The 19,929-nt window shown below is 36.5% G+C and overlaps 1 protein-coding gene across 4 annotated transcripts in view; it reads left to right on the top strand.

The window, feature by feature from the left end:
• MIS18BP1 (MIS18 binding protein 1) overlaps positions 1–19,929 on the top strand; it is a 45,367-nt gene that overhangs the window by 11,409 nt on the left and 14,029 nt on the right. For all 4 annotated transcript variants that reach the window (XM_042235333.2, XM_012098882.5, XM_042235334.2 and 1 more), the window contains 4 exons: positions 1,460–1,590; positions 6,074–6,161; positions 7,406–7,563; positions 10,915–11,779. In XM_042235333.2, coding sequence (XP_042091267.1) covers positions 1,460–1,590; positions 6,074–6,161; positions 7,406–7,563; positions 10,915–11,779 — 1,242 coding nt within the window. The remainder of the gene's footprint in view (positions 1–1,459; positions 1,591–6,073; positions 6,162–7,405; positions 7,564–10,914; positions 11,780–19,929) is intronic.

Genomic DNA, 19,929 nt, shown 5'->3' with positions numbered 1-19,929 from the left:
AAATTATTTAACAGTGTGCCACACAGCTACATGTTAAGTAATCACTGGCACTTTATGGGTTTCCCTAAAATGAAAGCATCCTTTGGTAAGTGGGCTTTGCCTAGTTCTGCTACTCCGCTAGTTCCATTTCCTGTTCTTCAAAACCAGTTTTCTCAGTGGTTAAAAAAAATGTAGTAAAAGGTTGTAATAAAAAGTACACTGTATCACTGTTAGAGATACTTACCTGAAAGTTTATGAGTATATAAAATCTGTCTTGCTCACCTTATTTCTTGCTTGCCTGGTGCCCATTCATTTCCTTAATATCCAGAGGCAGCACTGATTGCCTCTGTTGCAGTCCCATTACTACTGCTTACTGCCTGTATGACTTAGGCAAAGTACTTACCCTCTTTCAGTCTCATTTTCTTCATTTGTGTAATGATGATAATAGCATGACCTACTTTTTGAATTATTTTGAGGATTAAATGAGTTAATATTTATAAGACTTTGAGAACAGTGCTTGAGTACTGTTTAAATATTTGTTACATAAAATAGTGAAAGTCACTCAGTCGTGTCCGACTCTTGTGACCCCATGGACTATACAGTCCATGAAATTCTCTAGGCCAGAATACTGGTGTGGGTAGCCTTTCCCTTCTCCAGGGGATGTTCCCAACCCAGAGATTGAACCCAGGTATCCCACATTGCAGGCACATTCTTTACCCGCTGAGCCACAAGGGAAGCCTGAAAAAGAACAGAGGATGAGAATATTGTGTTAAAGTATAACATATGAATTTAATTCCATTTGATAAAACTAAATGACCTTAACTTTCTCATTTATTATGCTTATATTTAGAATGTTTATTACTAACCTAATGAGTCAGAATGTTCATTTATCTAATATGTTTTAAAATTTTCTCTATGTTTATTCTTGGCTTCATGTAAAGAAATATAAAGAGTAGATTTATGGGTCAGTAGTTTGATGCAGCAGTTTGTTTTCTCACAGTTGGAACCTCTTTGGTACTTTCTAAAGAGGAAGGTAAAGACATTTGGCTGTATGGTGAGGGGGAACACAAGAGTAGAATAATTCAAACAGTATAACAGCATGAAAACTAACCCAGCATAGGCCCTGAGGAGAGTGACAGGGAAATCATCCTTTGGCGGTTTGGCATCAGTTGAGATAGAGTTGTGAGCTTTATTACCACAAGATATTTAGAGAACGCCTTGCTTTCTTGCTAATGAAACATTTTATACTAGCCGCATGGTTTGGCCACAGTATAGTTTCTTGGTACTCAGGTTCACATTAGCCAAGAGGTTGAGTTCTGTTGCAGTGTTTGGCCCTCAAATGTTTTGTAATTAGATTAATAGCATTGTAGCTGGAGTGCAAATTTATTCCTGTTTCAAATTTATATACTTAAATGTGTACATTGCAACTCTTGGTAAAATGTGAATATTTTGGCTTTAACTAAGCTTTTTTTCCTCCTAGAGACATCACCAACGTATATTGGCACAGTAATGTAATTATAGAACGGATTAAGCACAACAAACTTAGAACTTTATCAGGCAACATTTATGTACTAAAAGGAATGATAGACCAAATTTCCATGAAAGAAGCAGGTAATGACTGTGATTACTAATTGGAAGAATTACTTTACTAAGTGAAATAATTAACCATATTTCAAACCATATTTTTGCTTTTAATTAGGTGCTTTAAAATTACATGTCAACACTAAAAATTAAAAAATACTGCCAAAATTATGTACAACTATTATATATGTTGGTCCTTTATTATGATTTACTGTTATTGACAGTTTAAGTCCAATTATTTAAAAAATATTCAAATGAAATGTTCCTTATTTGTGAGGAACTGGCTATAAGAATATAATTTAGCTCCCTAATTCCTCTTTTGTTGAACCTGCCCAGCATAACCCTAGTCCGGATACAATCTTATTTTCTGTCTACGCCTAGTACACAGCTAATGTGACTAAAGAAAAACACACCTGAGTAGTCTGCTTTAAATCTATGACTACCAGCAACAAATTGTGGTCTCAGTGCCACTTGGTATCCTACCATTCATTCCCTAATGGTCTCTAATCCATTCATTCTCCCATCATCCTCAGTGACTATTTCCTATTTCTACATCTCTCCTACCTCCCTCTCAGCTTGGCCGGTGGGGGAACAAGGAGAAGACTTAAAGCAACAGGAACAATCAAGAGAACTTTTCTGCCACATCTCTCATCTGCTTGTATCTGTACCTGCTTTTATTGGGCAAGCCTCGCACATTCCTGTCTGTGTCAACCTGTTTATACTTTAGTTCCTGTCGTCTTTTACTCAAAAATATCACTCTAGTAATTCTCTCTTCTACCACAAAGAAAATCAAAACAAAAAAAACCACTCTCTTTTGTGTAAAAAAATCAAAGTTATTAGAATGTATTTGTATTTAAGAGATCATCAACATAAAATAATCATATGTATGTGTTACATATTAATCACAAACCAAAAATATATACTAGATACACACACACACACACAAAAGAGAAAGGAATTCAAATGCAACACAAAAGATAGTCATCAAAAGAAGGAACAAAAAACTACAAACACAACCAGAAAATAATTAATGAAACAGTTATAACTACTTTAAATATAACTGTAAGTATACATGGACCAAATGCTCCCAATCAAAAGACAGAGTGGCAGAATGGATACAAAAACAAACAGACTCCTTTCAAATCTAAAAATACACTCAAGACAGAAAGTGAAGGGATGGAAAAAGGTATTCCATGTAAATGGAAATGAAGCCAAGTTAGCAATGCTTATATCAGACAAGACAGACTTCTAAACAAAGATTGTAATAGAACACAAAGAATATTACATAATGATAAAGGGATCAGTAAAAAAAAAAAGATGTAACAGTTGTAAATATATAGGCGCCCAACCTAGGAACACCTAAATACGTAAATAACAAAGCTAAAGGTATCCCACTCCCTGAATTCAAACTATGCTACTAAGCTACAGTAATCAAAATACTGTGATACTGGCACCAAAACAGCCACATAGGTCAACTGAACAGAATAGAGACCCCAGAAATAAACCTACGTGTATTTGGTCAATTAATTTACAACAGAGGAGGTAAGAATATAATGGGGACATGATGACGGCCTCTTCAGTAAGTGATGCTGGGAAAACTGGATGGCTGCATGCAAAAGAATCAGACTAGAGTACTTCACACTGTGTCCAAAAGTAAACTCAAAACGGGTTAGACTTAAATGTAAGATCTGAAACCATAAAACTTCTAGAAGAAAACATAGTGAACCCTTTGACATATGCCTCAGCTATATTTTTCTAGATCTGTCTCCTCAGGCAAAGGCAACAAAAAAAATAAACAAATGGGACAACATCCAACTAAACTTTTGTACAGGAAAAGAAACTGTCAACAAAATGATAAAGCACCCTACTGAGTAGGAGGATGTATTTGCAAGCTATATTGCTGATAAGGGATTAACATCCAAAATACACAAAGAACTCATACAATTCAACATCAAAAAAAAAATAGTTCTATTAAAAAATGAGAAGGGGACTTCCCTGGTGGTCCAGTGGCTAAGACTCCATGCTTCCAACGCAGGGGGCCTGGGTTCAATCCGTGGTCAAGGAACCAGATCCCACATGCTGCAACTAAGTGTTCATGTGCTGCAATGAAAGATCCCACATGCCATAACTAAGACCTGGCGCAGTAAAATAATTTTTTAAAAAACTGGGCAGAAGAGCTGTATAGGTATTTTCCAAAAGAAGATATACGGATGGCAAACAAAGATGCTCAACATCACTAATCATCAGGGAAATGCAAATCAGAAGCACAATGAGATACCACCTCATGCCTGTCAGAATAGCTGTTATCCAAAAGACAAGAAATAACGTGCATTGGTGAGGTTATAGAGAAAAGGGAACCCTTATGCTGTGTTGGTGAGAAAGTAAATCGGTATGACCGCTATGGAGAACAGTGTGGAGGCTCCTCAAGAAATTAGAACGATCACAGGATCCAGCTGGCCACTTTGGGGTATTTTTCTGAGGAAAAGAAGAACACTAATTGGAAAGGTAAATGCACGCCTGTGTCCATCACAGCATTATTATAACAGCCAAGATACCAAAGCAGCTTAAGTGTCCACGATGGATGAGTGCAGAAGATGAGGTGTGTGCATATACAAAAGATTATTATTCAGCCTTAAAGAAAGAATGAAACCTTACATTGTGACAACATGGAGGGACCCACAGGTATTAAACTAAGTGAAATCAGAGAAAGATAAACACGGTATGATTCCACTTGTATGTGGAATCTAAAAACCAAAGCAAATGAACAAGTTAAAACACAAAGAGATTCACAGATAAAGAGAACAGATGCTTGCCAGGAGGGAGAGGGATCAGGGAATGAGAACTAGGTGAGGGAGATTAAAACATACAGAATGCCAGTTCTAAATGAGTCACAGGGATGAAGGGTACAGCATGGGGAAAGGGTATATCATCATCATTCTAATAGGTTCTGCAGTGAACAATATTCACATTGTTATAATGACACAATTTTTGATACAGTTAGAAGTGTTGCAATGTGGAGAGAGGATTTGGAAGGAGAGGTGCAGATGTTAAATCTTCATCTCTTATTTATAAATTTTAAAATGGCATTTTTTCTTTTTATTGTATCTATATGAGGTGGCACATATTAACTCTTGTAATCATTTGGCAAGATATATGTTAATAAGCCATCATGCTGCACACCTTAAACTTAGACCCTGTGCTGCGTGTCAGTTATTCCTTAAAAAAATAGGCTGAGGGCAGACCCTCTTAACCATGCTTCTTTCAGCCACTGTTGCTCTCACTGACAGCAAAACAACTCAGACAATTCGTTATACTTAGATCTATTTCCTCCTGAATTCTTTTCCATCTTTTTTCTTGAATTCTCTTTAGTCTCTCCTTCATCCCCAGTTCTTCACGGAAACAGCCCTTATCAAAGTCACCAGTGGCCCCCACATTGCTAAATCCAGTGTACACGCGACACGGTAATCACACCTACCTTCTTGAAATACTTTGTTTACTTGGCTTCTCGAATACCATATTTTCATGCTGCCTCACTCCCTGTTCCTTCATAGTTTCTTTAAGCTTACTTTTCTCCTTCTTTTCCTCTAAATAATGGAATCGACTAGGGCTCTTTCTATACTCAATGCTGTGCTGATTTCTTTTAGGGTTAAATTTCATTCATATTTTGACAAGTGTCAAATGAAGAATACTCCCCTAGCCACTCAACTTCTGTCTGCTCAGTTGACATCTCCACTAGGATGTCTACAGGCGTCTCAGAGTTAATATGTCAAAAACCTGATCTTCTCCATGTACTTCCACAGACTGTTCTCAAAATAGCAACTAATTCAGTCCTGTTAAAAAGTAAGTCATATTCTTTGGCTCCTCCACTCAGAATTTTTCTATAACTTCCCTATCTCACCCACAGTAAAAGATCCGGTCCATAAAATGACCCCAAGGCTTTAAAATCTCTCCCAGCTGCCTCTGTTACCCATCTGAGTACTAAGTGGCCTCCTAGTTCTTGCCTCTCCTCATTTCACTTCGGCTACACCAGCCTCCCTGTGGTTCTACAGACAAGCCAGGCATACTCTTGCTTCGTAGCCTTTCACTTTGTTCCCTCTGCTTCCATTGCTTTAACCTCATATTGCCACATTGCTCACTTCATGTACTTCAGGGCTTTACTCAAATGATGCTATTTCAGTGAGAACTTGTCTGTCCTTTTTTGAAATGCTGCCTGCCCCCTTTCTTTTCCCCTAAAATGAACACACTGATACCGCTATTCCTCTTAACTGCGTAACTTTTCTCCATAGCATAAATGACCACTCTAACAAATGAGATCTGGTTTGCTTTCTGTTTAGAAGGCAGTTTTCATGAAGGCAGATTTTTTGTTGTTGTTAATTGCTGAATCCTCAGTACCTCTGACTATGCCTGACACATAGTAAGCAATTAAGTATATATTTTTAAATTAATGAATGAATGAATGACATGACTTTAAAATCTAGGCTTTCAGATAACTTGTTTGTTTATCATTAAATAGGTTACTCAAGAAGTCTCATAAGGAAATTTATGTTTGGATTTCCAGAAAAATGGAAAGAGTACATTGATAATTTTTTAGAAGAGTTAAGGTAAAGTAGGTTTTAACTTTTAAAACAAAGGTTATTTCTGTTTTTGGCTGTGCTGGGTCTTCCTTGCTATGCATGGGCTTTCGTTATAGAGAGTAGGGGCTACTCTGTAGTTGCGATGCGTCAGCTTCTCACTGTGGTGGCTTCTCTTGTTACGGTGCACGGGCTTCGGTAGTTGCCTCAGGCAGCCCCAGTAGCTGTGACATGCAGGCTTAGCTGCTCCCAGGCATATGGGATCTTTCCAGACCAGGGATGGAATCCATGTCTCCTGCATTGGCAGGCGGATTCTCATCCACTGTGTCACTAGGGAAGTCTGTCTACCTTTTAAGTTTTTAAAAAACAATCTTACTGATGTATAATTTACATCTGATAAACCACCCATTTTAGGTATAAAATTTGATGAGCATTTACCAATGTATATACTCATAGAACCAATGGAAAGTGCTTTTAATTTCTGCTTTTGCAAATGTCCATTTTGAGCTATCTTTGATCTGAGACTTTCAGAAGGCAGTAACACTTTACTGGAACTTCTGTCATGAGGAATAAATCTAAAAGGAAAATTAAACCTTTGACATATTTAAGGAGTCATCTGTAATCACTTACCCTTTAAGAGGCATGTAGCTGTAAACAGGAGTCTGACAGTCTTGGTCCTTTTTCATTCATTCGTTTCCTCAGTAGTTACAAAGTGTCATCTACTTAGCTGACTCTGTATCAGCACTGGGAAAAAATTAGTTCTTGACCTTGAAAACTCTTTAGATTGTGTAAGTTAATCTCATCACAGTGTAATGACATATAATACAGGCTGGCAGTTTTCTTCTGTAAAGGGGCGATAGTATTTTCATGAGTATGCTGCTTCTGTCACAGCTACTTGACTCTGCCTTTGTAGTGGAAAAGTGACACAGACAGTACAGAAATGGATGAGTATGGCTGTATTTCAGTAGACTTTATTTACAAGAACAGGCAGCTGGCAGAATTTGTCCTGTTATTTTCTTATATCAGCTTAAATAGGAAATACAAGAGTGAAGATGGTAAGAACTTAAAAAGTCATATTTGAATATTTGACTTAAGATGTCATACAGAAGTTCTTTGTGGGAGGAAAAGGGTAGAAGTCATGAAAGCTTAAATAATGTAAAGATTAAAGGTAATCTGCTAGGGGAAAAAAGCTTTATCTGAGGGAATTTATTTATTTATGGGTTTTGTTTTTTGAGAACCTATATTAGAGGAAAAAATACTCTACTTGTTTTTAGGACTTGTGAGAAGAAAAAAGGAAAGGCCAGAAAAAAACAGAAAGCTAAAAGATGTATTCCTGACATTCAAAAATCAATGAAAAATGATGCAAGGAAAAAAAACCCAAATGTTCTCCAAGGAGCCACCACCACTTATGACCGTGACTGTGATTCTTTGGGTATGTCTGCTCTTTACTTCTCTTGTTCATATTGTGGTATATTTTTAAATGAGCTCCACATTGTTTAATTGTTTACAGTGTATATAGTACTAAGTTCTTGACTTATACTGCCCTAAAATTTTCATTTTTTTCACTAGTTAAGAGGAGAAACTGCGATCGCCTATAGTCAGCATTCAGCCTACTTCATTAGTTAATACCTTTGAATTAATCAGAGTACCAAGGAAGCTGGTAAACATAGCGATCCAAGGTGATTGTTGCTTCAGTTTTCTAAATGCGAGGTTTTAGGCTGCCAGCTTGCCTCAAACCTCTATTACAGATGCCTATATTTTTGTGCTAAATATTATTCCTGTTAGTAGACAAAACCAGTTTCCTTCCATGGAGGAAATGACATGTATTTTCTGAATGACCATTCTTATGAAGGTAACTGGCAGAACTGTTCTATGTCAGTTCTTTACCAGAACTATAATCTGCCTCACATCCACCCAACCCCAAGATGAAATAGAGTATTTACAGCCTTTTCTAGATAATATAATGAGTAAAAGTTACTAGACCAAGTTGTTTAGGCCATTTCTACCTTGACCTCATAACAAAGAGCTTTACAGAACTTCAAGAGTTCAGGACTGCTTCTGCCAAAAACATAACACCATACTGGATATAGCCGTACCTGCATGTCATTCTTCCTCTCCTACCACAGCCGACTCCCTTGTCCCCACTGAAACTATGCTTATCCTCTCTAGTACAGAGAAAGGAATAAATTAAATACATGGATGAATGCTTGCAAAATTCACTCCTTAACTGTAGCTCCAGTTCCTTCTCAACCCTTCCTCATTTTATCAAGTCATCCTATTTCTTATAAATTAGGCATATTGCTTATTGTCATTGCTAAAACCATCTTCAGTATTTTGGAGTCCTGGGGCTATAGCACCTGCTGTATATTTTTTTACCCCCAAACTTAAAAATCCCTAAAAGTATTTCTAACTGTATTATTCTTTTTTAGTCTTAGGTCTTATCATCATCCTACGTCCACTCCTTTCTTTCACTTATAGTACTGTTTTTCAAGAATTTGAGTTAAATTGTGAATATTATTGGTAAAATATTTGAGACTACAAAGTAAAAGACTAAAGTTTGGTAAACCATCGTACAGGCCAGCTGTGTCCATAGGAAAATCATTCAACAAACATTCTAAAAGCATCTTCTATGAACCTTGATCTATGTTAGTTATTGGGAACTTAGAGATGAATAAAATGAGATGCTTCTCCTTGAGAAGCTCAGCGTAGGGGAAGATAATACTGCAATCTGTTTTGGATGTATCATTTTTCCGCTGTGATTCATTAGATCATTGTTTGATGAAACTATTAAGACATTCAAGGTCCTCTTGTCACATACATTATTTTAAATGGTGGTAGTTGATGCTGCTATTATTTTTATTATTATCATTATACTTTCCATGGGAAAACCACTAAAATATGTGTTTAAAAAAAACCAACACATCTAACATTAAACAGCTAAGGTTATGCAAAGGTGCCAGCCAACGATAATTTAAGATGATGTGATTGTGCATATATATTTTCATGATTTACCTAAACTTCTGTTTTGTGTATTTAGTGCTGTAATCTCTGTTATAGTATTGCTATTAAAGTGCTTTATCTCTGCTATTATATATAATATACTTGACAGTAATATTATAAATGATTGTAATGTCAGCCTCCTTCACCATACTGTAATGATCTCAAGAGCAAGGACCATCCATTGTGCATCTTGAAGTACAGACTTCTGTGAAATTAATACCATAACTTCCTTTTTTGTAAATGTGGACTTTCAGAGTAATTTCATTGAAATCCTGCCTATCAGAATTTAAAGAGCCTTTTCAGTACACATTAGCAAGTTTAAAGTTTCATATTGAGTTAAATCCATCAGCTTAATAGCATTTTTTTTTCTTACTACTTCTAAATGAAAAGAAATGAAGTGAGGAACGTTTATAAGTGTTTAAAGAAGTAAAGAGGCAACAATACTACTTACACTACCAACTTCATACAGCTTAGGTTGAAGTATCCAGAATGGTCTGAATCTTTATTAAAATTATTTAATAAAATGAATAACAATATTCAGAATAAAAGGGCTTTGTTCAGAATTAGAAAGTTGAAAATTTTCACATTTCCAGTTGAACATTTGAATCATGTTTATATGAGGAATTAGAAAGAAATATATGAGTCCATTGAGAAATCATATAGTAACTTCCTTGATTACTTTTGAGTAGTGCCACTTCTCCATGAACTGTAATTTGGAGGCTCCTTTTTCCCCAGCATTTGGTATTTCCCAGAAGTCTTTCATTTTGTCATTCGTCTTGTAAAATGGCACACAGTATGTGTACGTTGTTAGAGTATTTAACTGTGATGGTTGGTATGATGATTTAAAACTTGTACATATTTGTATAATTTAAAGTTAGAAATTAAATGGGTTTGGCTTCTGGCTTCTTAAGTTTCAAACTGGAGACGTTCTCTCATTTTAATTTGCTTTCTTTAGCCAATGACACAGTATAAGATCTGTTTTCCCAAGATCTGTTTTGGTTATTATCCTATGATTCTTCATGGAGCTTTAGGGGATACAGCAAAAATGTATCTCTGTGGCCTCCGCTAGTGATGAGTATGGGGCCATGCAGATGGAGCTCCATGTTTTAACTCTCCTTAATTAGGATAGCTTCTGTTCCATATATTTTATACCTAGTAAGGTTTTAGTAACCCAAGTGGTTTTCAAGTCAAAAGTAAAAACAAAGTTCTTACCATTAAGGATTTTTTTCAGTTGAAAGACAGCATATAATTATAACACAGGGCACATTGTCAAACATGATATTATTTGAAAGTATTCTGGAAATTTGAAGGAAAGCTTTCATTCAGTTGAGGGAATCAGGACAAAGTTTGTAGATAGGTGAGTTGGAAAACAGAAATGAAGCAGGTTATAGAACAGAACTGAAGTAGATAGTAGGTGGAAGAAATTTTCCAAGTAGAGTGAATGAGATTAATGAAAGTTGAGAAACAGTGAATTAACAGAATGTCGTTCAGATTGAGTACAGTGAGCAATTAGAACTATATTGATAAAGACCAGTGAGAGGAGCTACGTACACTAAGTATATTGTGAGACATGTGGACAGATTGGTATAGAAATTAATAAATGTTTACAGTTGAAGGGGCAGTGATCTGAACAGACCAGTGCTTCAGAAAGCTTAATTTGACAGTAATGTGTGTAAAATGGAGTTTGTGGGGGGGAAAAACAGTATATCTGTGGAATTTTTTTCTATATTTTGTTTCTAATTTGAAATTTTGATCTTTGGCTTTTTGTCTTATGAAATTAAAGAGAGAACTAAAGAATCAAAAGTACCCGTTGATATTCTAACAACAAGGGAACAGTTTTTCTCAGATGAAGAAGGAAAATATATGACTGTTAATCTGAAGAAACCTTGTATTTTAGTGACACCACTTAAATCTAAAAAAATTATAGAGCAAAAGTGCATGGACAGTAATCTGTCATCTGACTCTGTTAAAGCAGTAACAGAATTTGCGTTGGGAAAGCTTCAAAAAGAAAGTAAAACAGACTCAAATGAAACTACAAGTCCAGTTAGCAAGCCCACAAAGACTTTAGAAGGTACGTTTGAGTGTAGTGTGGGCCATAATAGTGAAAATACAGAAGGTTGTTTTGAACGTGATTTCTTCACTGTCAACCACAAAATAAAAATACCCAGTTCTAAAAAAGAACACATGGGCACCTCTGACTTTAAGAAAAATACAAGGTTATCAAAACTGAAGAAAATTGAAAATCAAGTAACTGTGTCATTTGACAAGCATCAGTCCTCATCAGATTTGTTTAATGAAGAAAGTGAAAAAGAAAAGAAATTTAGAAGGAAAACTGAGATTGTTAAGAAAACCAGAGCAATAAATACTGAAGAAACAGTGGTTCACCAGAGAAAAAGCACAAGAAAAACAAGGACAGTCCCAGCGATGCCTGAATCTGAAACTGAAGAAAGTGAAAATGAGCTTTATATGAAACAGAAGAAAGCTAAATGTTCTGCTAAAGAAAACCTTCAGAAGCCTGATGTTGGTAATGAGCTTCCAAATACCGAGAAAACGGGATCTGGTAAGACAAACAGGCATTCCTTGGAATGCTTGTCTGGTTTTACTCAGGATGAGGAATGGAATAAGAAAGAATTACAGAAACTTCATTGGTAAGTAGTTAGATTTGACTTTGAAATCTAGAGTGGCCACAAAACAGTTTATAACATGAAAACAAGAGGCTGATTTATGACTTCTAATCATTAAAATGGAAAATGTCATCCAAAGACACTTGAAGAGAAATTGAAATTTATGTAGGGTGAAGGGAGAATACAGATAATGTCTAACTAGGTGGCCATCTGCAGCCCACATATGAAGAAAGTGAAAGTGACCTTTTCATTCCCATTTAATATTTCAAGAAAGTCCCCTCCTTCCCTCACCAAAAACTATTTGAGGGGACTATTATTTGTTAATTAATTTGATTGTGGTAATCACATCACAATGTATATGTGTATCAAATGATCACATGTATATTTTAAATATATACAATTTTATCTGTCAGTCATACCTCAGTAAAGTAGGGGTAAACTATTTCAACAGACAAATGCAACTCTGTCATTTAGCTTCACATTTTAAGGAATATTTTATAATTAACTTTACTATTATAAAACCTTATATTTGAACCTAAATTTGTAGGTTATTTCATAGTCTTCCCCCCCCTCATTGATAAATGAAAAATTAGCCTCAAAAATTAGGTGATTTGTCCAGGGTTTCTTAATTAGTGCTGCTTGATAAACCAGGGATGGTAAGAATTGGATTTGGCTACATATACTTGAAAAGCAGTTTCAGTAGTGTGGTAGTTGGTATTGGAAGCCAGGTCACAGTTGAGCAATGGACAGTAAAGATAACCTAGATGGACAACAAAAGATACGTGGCAGTGATGGGGAACAGAAGAAGGCTCAGTCATAGGAGAGAGTGAGGAGATAAGGGAACACGTATGTTTAGTTGCTTGCTTTTTATTAGATGAGTCAGGCCAGAGTACAGTGGTATGCTGATGGAAACCATCCAGGAGAAAGATAGGAAGATGTCACTGATAGAGAAGAAAACCATAAAAACATACCACGTTTAGTGTTCCGTTCTCTTGTGTACCCCCAGCTTTATAACATTTAGAATTCATTTTCAAATCTACTTTTTCTTCCTAAGGGATCTTTGTGCCACTGTACTCTTCCTTTCTCCATTTCCTAAATTTTCCTTCAGTCTTATTTTCAGGCAGAAGTTTTCTTATATTCCAAAGTTCTTGATTTTGGCTGCATGCTCTATAGCAAAGTGTATTCCTTAGTGATCTTTTCCTTCCAAAGCTCTACTTTTTTATACAGGGATTCCCAAATCTGTGTCTCTGGTTCTGAATTCTTGTACTTAGCTCTGTATTTCCCTTTGCCTGCTGGACATCTCTATATAAATCTCACCGACAGCTAACTTCAGGGCTTCCCTGATAGCTCAGTTGGTAAAGAATCTGGTTGCAATGTGGGAGACATGGGTTTGATCCCTGGGTTGGGGAGATCTCCTGGAGAAAGGAAAGGCTACCCACTCTAGTATTCTGGCCTGGAGAATTCCATGGACTGTATAGTCCATGGGGTCACAAGAGTTGGACACGATGGAGTAACTTTCCCTTTCACAGCTAACAATATGTCAGAAGCCAAACTTACTTTCTTCTGCCTGTCCACTTTACCTGACATTCCTGTTTCTTAATATGTAATTCTCCTAGTCAGCTAGCTTTAAGCTCTTTATTATTATTGGTTTTTAATCTTTTAAAAAATCATGAAGCTACCAGTATACTTAGGAGATGTTGTGAGTTAGGTTCCAGACTACTGGAATAAGCCGAATATCTCAACAAAGCAAGTCACATTAACGTTATGGCTTCCTGGTGCATATAAAAGTTATGTTTACACTATACTGTAGTCTATTAAGTATGCAATAATATTGTATCAAAAAACCCCACTGTATGTACCTTCATTGGGCTTCCCTGGTGACTCAGATGGTAAAGAATCTGCCTGCAATGCAGGAAACCCAGGTTTGATCCCTGGGTCAGGAAAATCCCCTGGAGAAGGGAATGGCAACCCACTCAGTATTCTTGCCTGGAGAATTCCATGGACAAAGAAGCTTGGCAAGCTACAGTCCATGGGGTCACAAGGAATTGGACACAACTGAGCGACTAACACATACCTTAATTTAAAAAAACTTGTTGCTTAAAAATACTAATTATCATTTGAGCCTTCAGCAAGTTGTAATTCCTTTGCTGGTGGAGGGTCTTGCTTTGGTATGGATGGCTGCTGACCAGAGTGGTGTTTGCTGAAGGTTAGGGTGGCTGTGGCAATTTCTTAAAATAAGACAGTGCAGTTTGCCACATCAGTTGACCCTTCCTTTAATGAATGGTTTCTCTGTAGCATGCAATGCTATTTGATAGCATTTCACCCAGAGTAGAACTTCTTTCAAAATGGGAGTCAATCCTCTCAAACCTTGCGACTGCTTTATCAACTAAGTTTATATATTCTAAATCCTTTATTGTCATTTCAGCAGTGCTTTATCAGCTAAGTTGATAGAATATTCTAAATCCTTTATTGTCATGTCAGCAATCTTCACAGCATCTTCAGTAGATTTCCTCTCATGAAACCACTTTCTTTACTCATCCGTAAGACGCAGCTCCTCGTCTGTTCAAGTTTTTTCATGAGGTTGTAGCAATTCAATCACATCTTTAGGCTCCACTTCTAATTGTAGTTCTCTGGCTGTTTCCATCACATCTGCAGTAACTTCTTCCACTGAAGTCTTTAACTCCTTCAAGTCATTAATAAGGGTTGGAATCAGCTCTTTCCAAAATCCTGTGAATGTTGATGTTTTGAACTCTTCTCATGAGTCACACATGTTCTTAATGGTATCTTCACGGTGAATCCTTTCCAGGGGGGTCTTCAATTTACTTCGCTCAGATCCATTAGAGGAATCACTGTCGAGAATAGTTCTAGCCTTAGGAAGTATATTTCTTAAATAATAAGACTTTGAAAATCAGAATTACTCCTTGACCGATAAGCTGCAGAATGGACATTATGTAACAGGCTGAAAACAACATTAATTTTGTTGTACATCTCCATCTCAGAGCTCTTGGGTGACCAGGCGCATTGTCAGTGAGCAGTAACATTTTGAAAGGAATCTTCTTTTCTGAATTGCTTTCCACAGTGAGCTTAAAATAATTCAGAACAGATATGCTGTCCACTAGGGTTGATGTTTCACTTATAGAGCCCAGGTAGAGTAGATTTAACATACGTAAGGGTTGCTCAAGTTTTGAAATGGCTTCAAGTCCCTAGTTGCATGAAGCCAGTCATTGACTTTCCCTCCTTAGCTATAAAAGTCCTAGACAGTGTCGTCTTCCAGTACAAGACTGTTTTGTCTACATTGAAAATCTGTTGTTTAGCCATCTTCATTGATGATCTTAGCTAGATCTTCTGGCTAATTTGCTGCAGTTTCTACATTAGCACTTATTGCTTCACTTTGCATTTTTGTGTTACCTCATACCAATTTCTCCTAACTTCAAACTTCTCATCTGTAGCTTCCTGAAGTTTTACCCTACATAGAATTAAAGAGAGTTAGGACCTTGCTCTAGATTAGACTTTGATTTCAGAGAACCTTGTGACTGGTTTGATCTTCTATCCAGATTGCTAAACTTTCTCCATATCATCAATATGTCTCACTTTCTTATCATTTATGTGTTTACTAGAGTAGCATTTTTAATTTCCTTCAAGAATTTTTCCCTTTGCATTCACATTTGGCTAACTTGTGCAAGAAGCCTAGCTTTCAGCCTACATCAGCTCTTGACATGCCTTCTTCAGTAAGCTTAATCATGTTTATCAGTTAAATTTGCTGTCTTAGATACATACAGTTCTTGGCTCCCAAACAATATAACAGTAACATCACTGGTCACCATAACAAATACAATAATAATGAAAAAGTTTGAAATACTGTGAGAATTACCAAATGTGACAGAGACATGTAGTAACCAAATGCTTTTGGAAAAATGGTACTTGAAAGAGGGTTGCCATAGGTGTTCAATTTGTTCAAAAAATAAAATCCCAGTAAACCAAAGAACAGTAAGATGAGATATGCCTGTGTAGCCTTTTTCTTGACGCTACTGTTTTTCAGAACTTTAATGCCTTTTGCCTGAACTTTGGAAGCAGCTTTGTGTTTGTACTTTGTTCATTTCATATGAGTAAGTAATCTGTTCTATACAACTCCAGATTAGTGCTAATGTATTGTGTGGTTCTAACAAGTCAAAATCCTTCACTTGTATCCTTACTGATCTTCAAATTATATAAAGATTCTTCTGCCTTACATTGAGAGCAATAGTTGACTTCAGCTATCCTTTTCAGGTTGACCTCAGTTATCTATCCTTTTCAGCTGTATCCCCCATTATTTCCTTTACTGTATATTCAGATCACCTAAGGATATTTTGAAATGCTTGAACTGCAGAAATGCTACTTCCCAGTAAGATAAGTAAGCATACTCCACTCTTTTTCTTCTATGCAGGTATAAAAACCTGAACAGAATGCTTGAAACTGCTTTTGTTGATGCAGAAAGATATTGATTCAAAGTAGACTGTTCAGTACGTATATAGTAAACGTCAGAGCATCCACTAAAAAACTACATAGATATCTTCAAATATATAATAGATAAAATACTTTTTTAAAAAGGCAGAAAAAGAGAAATAGAAGATGGGGAACAAAGAAAAACAATTGCATTAATTATGTTAATAATTTAAATGCACCATTTTATAGACAGATTGTCAGAATGAATTTAAAAACACAATCCCACCGGGCTCCTCTGTCCATGGGATTTTCCAGACAAGAGTACTGGAGTGGGGTGCCATTGCCTTCTCCAGTCATATAAAAGAAACATTTCAAATATGACATCACCAAGTTAAAAGTGAAAGGATAGATAAATACCACGCAAACCCAATAGATAGCTAGAGTGGCTATACTAATACTGATCAGAAATTTCAGTATGAAGAAAATATCAAGGGTAAAGCAAGACATTACAAAATAATAGAAGTGTCATTTCACGAGGAAGGCTTAATCCTAAATGTGTATGCACTGAACAAAAACTCAAAATACAAGAATCAAAATCTGAAAGAACTAAAAGGAAAGTTGTTGTTCAGTTGCTCAGTTGTGTCCAACTCTTTGCGACCCCATGGACTGCAGCAAACCAGGCTTCCCTGTCCTTCAGGAAAGGAAAGTACTGAACTGGAAAGAGTCATATGCACAGTTATCGTTGGAGATGTCAGTGTTCTCTTACAGAACTAGCAGACAGGAAATTAGTGAGGGTGTAGGAGAACTGAACAACACTACCAACCAACTGTACCTAGCTGACATTTTAGAATAGTGTACCTAACAGTAGGGGAAAAAAATGTTCTTTCCAAGGACAGGTGAATTATTCACCAAGATGAACATTTACTAGATCATAAGATAAATCTTAACAAATTGAAAATAACTGAAGTTATACAAAGGGTATTTGTTGGCCATAACTAAATTAAACTATAAATCAACAAAAGAAAAATATTCCAAGTGCTGGAAAAATAAATAACACACCTGTATATAATCCATGGGTCAAAGAGGAGGTCTCAAGGGAAAATATTCTGAACTGAACAAAGAAGAAAATATATGAAAATTTGCAGTGTGAGCCCAGAAGTTCACAAACAACATTATAGATTGATTTTACGTAGCTCATTTCTCTTCCTGATTTTCACAGCCCTGTTTGCATAAAGGCAATCATGGTACAATCTTAACAGTGAATGAACTGCTAAGTAATAAAAAGGAAACACTATCGATTCTTGTAACCATTTGAATGAATTTCAAAGGTATTATGCTGAGTGAAAAGAGCCAGTCCAAAAGGTTATGTATTATATGATTCCATTTATATGATGTTCTGGAAAAGACAGAACTAAAAGAAAATGGATTAGGGATTTCCAGTGGTTATACTGGTGAACCACAAAGAGGTAGGACCAGAAGTTTTTTTTTTCCAGTCTGATGGAGCTTGTTTTATATCCGTAACTATGTATATGTTAAGATTCATAGAACCATTCCCAAAAGGACAATTTTACTATAAACTTAAAATGTTTTATAAGTACCTAGAGTGCATACTATTATAATATTCTGATCTGGAAGACCTGGGCTTGGGTTATGCTTCTTTAGTTTTTTTTTCACAACTCTGACCCACAGCCATTTCTTTGAATTTTCAGTTCAGTTCAGTCGCTCAGTCGTGTCCGACTCTTTGCGACCCCATGAATCGCAGCACGCCAGGCCTCCCTGTCCATCACCAACTCCCAGAGTTCACTCAGACTCACGTCCATCGAGTCAGTGATGCCACCCAGCCATCTCATCCTCGGTCGTCCCCTTCTCCTCCTGCCCCCAATCCCTCCCAGCATCAGAGTCTTTTCTAATGAGTCAACTCTTCACATGAGGTGGCCAAAGTACTGGAGTTTCAGCTTCAGCATCATTCCTTCCAATGAACACCCAGGCCTGATCTCCTTCAGAATAGATTGGTTGGATCTCCTTGCAGTCCAAGGGACTCTCAAGAGTCTTCTCCAACACCACAGTTCAAAACCATCAATTCTTCAGCGCTCAGCTTTATTCACAGACCAACTCTCACATCCATACATGACCACTGGAAAAACCATAGCCCTGACTAGATGGATCTTTGTTGGCAAAGTAATGTCTCTGCTTTTGAATATGCTATCTAGGTTGGTCATAACTTTTCTTCCAAGAAGTAAGTGTCTTTGAAGTTTACCAGACTATAAATATGAATTATTTACCATTCCTTAGAAAATCCCATGGATGGAGGAGCCTGGTAGGCTACAGTCCATGGGATTGCGAAGAGTCAGACACGACTGAGCGACTTCAGTTTCACTTTTCACTTTCATGCATTGGAGAAGGAAATGGCAACCCACTCCAGTGTTCTTGCCTGGAGAATCCCAGGGATGGGGGAGCCTGGTGGGCTGCCCTCTATGGGGTCGCACAGAGTTGGACACGACTGAAGCGACTTAGCAGCAGCAGCCATATGCAGTTTCTTTGTCTTCATTTCTTTACCAATATTGTTGCCTCATTTTCTTCTGTTATATTTTTATCCATCCCTCAAATTTCATCTCACGTGTTACTTCCTCCCTGTAACCTTTCCTTGTTATTACCTCTTCCTACTTTCCACTCAATTAGATGTAATACTTTCTTCTTACAAACAACAGAAAGCAATTCTAATGCTGACTTCTCAGCAAAATAATCACATAAGGAGCTTTTGGAAAATGCAAGGACTGTCACCCCAGTTCTTCTGAATTGAAATCTTCAGGGGGAGAGTCTATGGATCTGTTTGCTTATTTTTACTTGCTTCCTTAAATTTTGCTATAAGCTCCTTAAGTGATTCTTATTTGCAGCCCACTATTTTATACCCCTCATCATGCTTATAGCCTAGTAGGGTAGATAGATACTTAGCAAATAATCCCTGTTAGAAGTTTATGAGAATATTTATCTGGAAAATGACTTTGTTTAGGCAGATACCAGAACTAAGATTTGAAGGATAAGTAAGTATTCAAGCCAAAGATTCAGGATAAGTACATTTTAAATTAAAGCCATGTATATAGAGGTAGAAAGTAAGAGGGAATATTTTAAAATACTAAAAGGCCAAAATGACTGGCATATAGAAAGTAAGGGAAGAACAGTAGAGGATGAGAACAGATAGGCAAGGAATAGTATAGGTCCTACTTGGTTTTTATGCTAAGAATGATGAAGTGATTTTTTAAAGAGAAAATGTGCAAAAAAAGCATTCATTAACAAGCTCAATACTCATAGCATTTGTTCTCCTTTTATATATGGAATAAGTGGTATTCTGTAAGTAGATCATATCTATTCACAAAAGTTGACTCTTAAATATTTAGGAATTTTACAAATTGAATGTTAAAGAGTCATTATTAAAAATTATATAAACTAAAAATAAATTTACTAAAAACAAACTCTAACCTCATCACTTCCTAAATATTTTACTATATTTTATTCTTATCTGTGCGCTTGAAGTTTTTAATGTCTGTCATATCTGTATGGTAGAAATTCTGTATAATTGGTAGCTTGAAATCAGCCACAATAGAAGTATTTACAATATGGAAGTTGACAAACACCACAAACAGGGCTTTTTAACCCCAAAGAACTAGTTAAATTTTTTCCATCATGACACTGCATAGGTTACTTGGTGAGTTAAACAGACCTTTTCTGGCAGAACTATTAATATTAGCCTTAAC

Source organism: Ovis aries, chromosome 18, assembly GCF_016772045.2.
Source record: "Ovis aries strain OAR_USU_Benz2616 breed Rambouillet chromosome 18, ARS-UI_Ramb_v3.0, whole genome shotgun sequence".
NCBI classification, from domain to species: Eukaryota; Metazoa; Chordata; class Mammalia; order Artiodactyla; family Bovidae; genus Ovis; species Ovis aries.
Note: the sequence above shows the minus strand (reverse complement) of the source record. Positions and strands in the feature narration are given on the sequence as shown.